The 6,099-nt window shown below is 43.9% G+C and overlaps 1 protein-coding gene across 1 annotated transcript in view; it reads right to left on the bottom strand.

The window, feature by feature from the left end:
• Window positions 1-335: 335 nt before the first annotated feature.
• Window positions 336-6,099, bottom strand: part of LRIG1 (leucine-rich repeats and immunoglobulin-like domains 1) — a 54,516-nt gene continuing 48,752 nt past the window's right edge. The window contains exons 13-18 of the mRNA XM_010077930.1: window positions 5,367-5,648; window positions 4,382-4,801; window positions 2,961-3,083; window positions 2,212-2,376; window positions 767-1,075; window positions 336-568 (exon numbers count right to left, since the gene is read on the bottom strand). Of these exons, the coding sequence (XP_010076232.1) occupies window positions 336-568; window positions 767-1,075; window positions 2,212-2,376; window positions 2,961-3,083; window positions 4,382-4,801; window positions 5,367-5,648 (1,532 nt within the window). The remainder of the gene's footprint in view (window positions 569-766; window positions 1,076-2,211; window positions 2,377-2,960; window positions 3,084-4,381; window positions 4,802-5,366; window positions 5,649-6,099) is intronic.

The following is a 6,099-nucleotide window of genomic DNA, read 5'->3' as shown; positions in this document are numbered from 1 at the left end:
TATATATATATTTATATATGAAAACTCTTATGTACAATTGTATCAAATACTTTTCTCTTTACACAATAATCCCTTGCATTTATGTGCTTCATATGCAAGTCAACTTTTGAACGCTTCATACTTCTCAGGGAAGTTTTAAACTATGTACAAACAGGTGACGCTCGAACAGGAGTTTGTTCCCCATACAAGCTGGTTTCTCATACCTCAGTTGTTTGCCTTTGACAGGCCATCAGTTCAAGATTTGAGGTAGAAGTAAGTAGCCTATATACTCTGTGCAAAAAAAAAATAAAAAAAAAATAGTGTGTTTGTTAATTTGCACATGGCAGTCTATCCTCTCAGTCCAGCGATCTGTTCGGTGGCTTCAACTCATGAACGGAGTCGCAGGGGTTGGGTGCATAGCTGCTGGACAGGAGAGCCTGCTTCACTTCTGCTTCGCTCTGCAAATCCAGTAGTGTTGGGGAGGTTTCAGGAAGCACGTTCAGTTGCTTTAATGACCCTCCTGCCAGTGAAGCTCTCACCAAATTCAGGTTGTTAAGTTCTGAAGGCTTTGCTACTGCTTGTGAAGAGCCTACAAAAAACCCAAAGAAACAGTGTGGTTACTTGATGCTCAGCCTGCCAGCGCTCCTCCTGAAATCAACACTGCCGCTGTCACTCATACGCTTGAGCCAGTTAAAAAAGCTGATGGCAGAAAACAAGGCTCTGATATAAACTAGATGGTATTATATCGCATCTGGGGAGAAAAAGCCATCCCCAAAGAAACACATACCGTGTTTGTCTGCAAGCAGCGGGCTGGTCATGCTCACAGGTCTTATTCTGTCATGGTTGCTGGGGTAGAGGGTCCCATCTGTTTCCATCCTCTTGCTGCCGGCAATCCCGTTGCACGGCTGAGGATGAAGAAGGCTGGTGCCTGCACCCCTCTTCCTGTTTCGTTCCTTGCTGCTCAGTGCGTTTGGGTAGGTATTATCCACAGTCTTAAGGCTCTCGGAGTAGTACTCCGACTCCTTGGGGTAAATGTGGACGTTCATGCTGTCTGTGCTGCCGCTGCAGTCTGTGCACACAACCGGCAGTCCATAGCCTTTAAGGGAGGAAGAGAAAACGGCAACAAATGAAGATTAACCAGCTGGAAGTTGTCAGCACTGAGCACACAACTTGCGGAAGGAAAAGGCAGCTCTGTTTAGTTCATCTGTCCCTCAGCAGTGTGGGAATCTCTCACTAAATAACACGGACATTTCTTGGTTTTATACAGGGCTAGTAAATACCTGTGTTTTTCAGAACTCTGCAGCTATCACTAAAAGTAGTGCCAATTAATAGGTTTAGTAGTTTTGGTGTTGTTGGGTTTTGGGGTTTGTTTTTTTTTACTCCAAAGAAGTTGTGACTTTCTTTTCTTTAAAATAAACTGCATTTATTTCCTCTTCCAGACCTTCTAGTCAGGGTAGAAACAGAAAGTGGAACTTCCCTGCACCTGCTTTAAAATACCAAAGTTACCTCTCTTGTTTTTTTGCTGCTGCTTTACAGGGATCACTGTCAACTCATATTGTTATCTCAAGGCACTTTATTACTGTTCGTGGTAATAACAGATAAGCAGAATTCAAAGCAGCAAGCAGGAAGAAGTTTCTAAATGCTAAAAGTTAATTTCCTTATTGCACTCAACACCTTTCCGTTATTAAACTTAACAGTTTCTCCTGGAAAGAAAATGTATTTCACTGGCTGTTTTTCTGTGGATGTTACAATACAGTGTGAGAACAGAAAACATCCTAAAAATACAAAAGTATGAGTGTAACACCCAAAAAACTGGCAAAGAGCAGAGGCAGGTGTAGTGCCCAAAACAACCTTTCAATTTTGAAAATAAAAAAAAAGCTGAGCTTTGAAGTTGACAGCTGCTTTAAAGGGCATGAAAAATTTTAACACCTTCAGTTTGAAAGTGCTCTCAGGTTTGAGGAATAGCTCACATCAAAATACCGATCAGCCAGCTGCAGCAATGCCTATCGTGAGCTTTAGCCTGCATCTTTCAGACGTTCCTTGAATTCAAACTATGCAAGCTTGATAGAAGATCAAAGCAAGCAGGAGAAAGTAAATTTACTGTGCTCACACCTGAGAATCATTCTGGGCTTTTTTTCCTGAAGGTAACAATTTCTTGTCTTAATGCTGACTTGGAGTGCTTTCTGATCTGTACAAACACAAAATACCTTTCCAGATTAATGGGTTTTGTACCTGTCTTATCTGGAACAAGCATTCCATCAGCCATGTCTTCAGTTTTCCAAGTGTCTTTATTATAGCCAATACATGGTTTTGGCTGTCTGCAGCCTACAGTGGGAGCTTCAACATCTGGACACCTTCCAGCATCAGTCTGACACATACCTGTAACAAACGAACCATCTGGCTAAAGATTACAAACATCTGCTCTCAGCTGAATGACTCGTTAGTCCTATTTCTACTGTAAAAGCTGCAAAAGGGAGAAAAAATAGCAACGGAGACAATAGGTAATATTAAGTTGATGTTTAACAGAATAGATGCTGGACAATCTCAGGAGAATCTTAGTTCAGAACGCTTAACTTTTGCTTCCTGCCGTGTTTAAGTACTGTAAAATCCCAGCATTTGATTTCTAAGCCTGAAGGCAGGGACAGGCAATGCTAATGTATGTTCTAGTAGAGCTTGACTATGGGTAACTCTGGTGCCAAAGAACTAATCCAACATTAACAAAAAAATAGTCCTTAGGGCCTGAATGAGCAGTTTCTGAAGCAGTCTGCTTGTATGAGCACTGTTATTACTGGGCGAGGATAGCTTTGTGAAGCAAAAGACAGATCCTCATTCTGCATAAACGCAGTAGCTCGAGAATTACATTATGAAGATCTTTTGGATAACACATAACAAGCACAGAAGTACTTTGTACTGTGATTTCTCCCTCCTCATATCAAGTTCAGATACACCACGACAGAAAAAATAATTAAACCAGTTCTCACCATTGCTGTCTATGTGCCCGTTAGGCTGTTGGTTATCTACTCGGACGACCGCTTCCTGCCGGTCAGAAAGAGTCCCTTGTGAAGACAGATAGCTTGGCACGTCAGGAGGCACAATAGTCTCATCTAGAGCAAGGGGAGCAGAGAAATGTCAGTTCCTAGTAGGATATAAAGGCTTCTGTTTTCAAAGGCATGTAAAAATCATATTTTCAAGAGGTATTTGAGACCAGATCTATAACTGATATTGTCTGTAGATGCAATGGAAAAACTGAACTGCCTAAATACTCCCTTCTCCTCAGAAGCCCCGATTTTTCAGAGCTTACAGCTGTAAAATACAGTGCTGACAAAGCCATTTTGGGTGTTTGCATTGGCATGGTCAGTACAAGGTAGGTGGAGGTGAAACTGGCTCTTCCTTTTCCCCTGAAATTCAGACTACATCATTTGACTCAAGTCCTCTGTCTCCCAAAGTCACGAGTAACAGACTTCTAGAGAGAACAGGGTCTTCGATTCACTTCAGCAGGCAAGTAAGCTTAAGCCCCCTTGCTGCCCTTGGCTTTCTCTATTTTATATCAGGGCATTTCAGTTTCCCTTGTCACACAAAACCAAGTGAAACTCCATAATGCTAGGCATGAAGCCCTAGATTTTCAGGACTAAAAAAAGGGGGGGAAAAAAATCCTGCTGACACATCATGCTGGTCATATGGTATCTAAGACTTGCTATCTAGCCCATGTCTTTGAAATCCTATATTGCAGTACATCTAAAGCTAAGGATAATACAGGAAGGATGCAAATCCCAGCAGGGTGGGGAAGCATTAGGCTGCTTCTTCCATACTTCTATTCAGAGGCTGTATAACATTGAAGGCAGGACAGCTTATTCTCACTGCAACACTTATTTCAGCACCAAATTATCCCCTTTGAATATCAGGAGGAAGCAATAAACACTACTTCTTCCCTTAAAAAGCGAGGCATACCCCTGATCAGCAGGGCTACAACAGCTCTTACAGGCAACATGGAAAAAGGGATTCCAGCTTCAAGGGCTAATTTTTCGAGTTTTGAATACAAAGTCTTTGAAAATACAGATTCTGAAGAAATAAGACAGGTGGACCATCGTGGACATAATCCAGACTGTCACAAGAGTTATCATTTATGGTCATGGGAAATCAAAGTAGCAAAACAAAGGCCAAAATGACTGTCAAGTGGAAAAGACCTTTCTGAAGAGCAAGCCATGGGGAGAAATGCAGCTCTGAACATGCTTCAACAGCAAGTGAAAGCTGCTTCCAGCTTTGTGATCCAAGAGAACCACTGAGATAAGCCAATTGCTTTCCCACTGTGACTGCGTGGCCACCCGATGTGCCCATTCAGCCTCAGCGGGAAGTCTGACGGCACAAAAGGTTAGAGGAAGCCTTAGCAGGGGAACAGAGCTACCTGTGTTGGTGACGCTGTATTCTTCGCTCTTCTTCCTGGTTTGGTAGATGATACAGACCCAGACCAGAGATGTCAGCACGATGCTACACACCACAGCAATGGTGATGATCCCCACGGTGGTACGGTCCTTCCTACAGCCAAGAGACTGTAAGATGCTCACGTGGCTGTGAGCGCGCTCTGTTCCCAGGGTGTTGGACATTTCACAGGTGTATTTCCCAGCATCCTCCAAGACAACATTCCTAACGATCAGCAGCTGGTTGCCGGAGGTGAAGTGATGCCTTTCTGTGACGATCAGCGGCTGGTCACCCTTCAGCCAGGTAATGCGGGGCGGTGGGCTCCCTGTGGCCTTGCACTGAAGAGCCACTGTCTCACCTACAGACACTACATGATCTTCCAGTGGATGAATCAAAGATGGTGTCTCTGCAGGAGAATAAACACAGAAATTAATTCTTCGGGATAGTGTAACAACAGATTTCTTTCAACAGTACTGAATGTAACTGATGTTCCTGCAGACAAATACACAGCAGTGCACTGTGCGGCCACATACCCAAGAGGATGGTGGCCACAAACCATAACAGATCTAACAATCATGACCAAGGCCCTTCTTTAACCAATTGGTGCTAGTCTTCCCAACAAAGAAACCCCGGGGACAAAGGGCAATGGCTGACACACATGAATTATTTCATAGGGCAAGAGAGATGGAGTGCAATTTCCTTATGAAGTAATTGTCCCAGACAGGAAATAGGGTGGTTGGAGAGGCTTCCTTGGCACAGGAGGAAATGCAACTCGCAGCTCCTTTTTTTAATTAGCAGGGTATTTTTCATTAGTTAACTACAGTGCAAAAGAATGAAACAAGAGTAATGCTCACAAGCATTGCCTCTTTGTCCCTTTTTGGTATCTACAACTGCTGAAGAGCCTGAAAAGCAATCCCTCCCAGCTCCCACTTCTAGACCACTTGGTCTCTCGGGGCACTAATGAATCTTACCCAGTACAGTCAGGGTGGCATTTGCAAGCACAGATCCCGCAGAGTTCTGTGCCGTGCAGCTGTAGACACCCATGTCTTCTATCTTCACATCCGTGATGAAGAAGACATCGTCGTCAGGCATGACATGCATGCGGCGTTCTCGGGCCGCAGGAAAGTCCGTGCCCCCATCTTTCTGCCAGGCAATTTGTGGGGCGGGGTGTCCTTCAGCTGCACACTCCAGCCGTGCCGTTGTCCCTGTCCGGCTGGTGATGTCGTGGGGAGTTTTGATAAATGAGGGCAACACTGATAAAGAAACACAAGAAAAAGGAATGAGCAATTCCATGGGGAAAACACCATCTTCTGGGCACTTCTATCTTCCTTCCTAGGCAGGAGACAGATATGATAACTACCCATAGGCAGGAGGATGGCAAGCTGCTTTTGCAGTTATCTCTAAACTGCTGGGGACTAACCCTGTGTTTCTACAGCACATAGCTGTCTGCAGTGTCCAAAACCCCTCACTGAGGATCATTAGAGTTGGGATCAAAGCTCATTTTCTTCTGTGATTTATCTGAAAACAAAACCCATTATCTCTCCTACAGGGAACCTTCAATCACTATGGTCCCTCTTGTTTGTATCCTTTCGTATTTTCATTTTCATTTGCCCATTTCATTGGGTAAAGACTACTGAACAGCCAAAGAGAGGTGGCCAAAGCTATTAAGAACATGCTGAAGTGCTTGGCTGGATCGCAGCCATC

Source organism: Pterocles gutturalis, unplaced genomic scaffold (assembly GCF_000699245.1).
Source record: "Pterocles gutturalis isolate BGI_N339 unplaced genomic scaffold, ASM69924v1 scaffold3151, whole genome shotgun sequence".
Taxonomy (NCBI): Eukaryota; Metazoa; Chordata; class Aves; order Pterocliformes; family Pteroclidae; genus Pterocles; species Pterocles gutturalis.
This window is presented reverse-complemented; position numbering and strand designations above follow the sequence as displayed.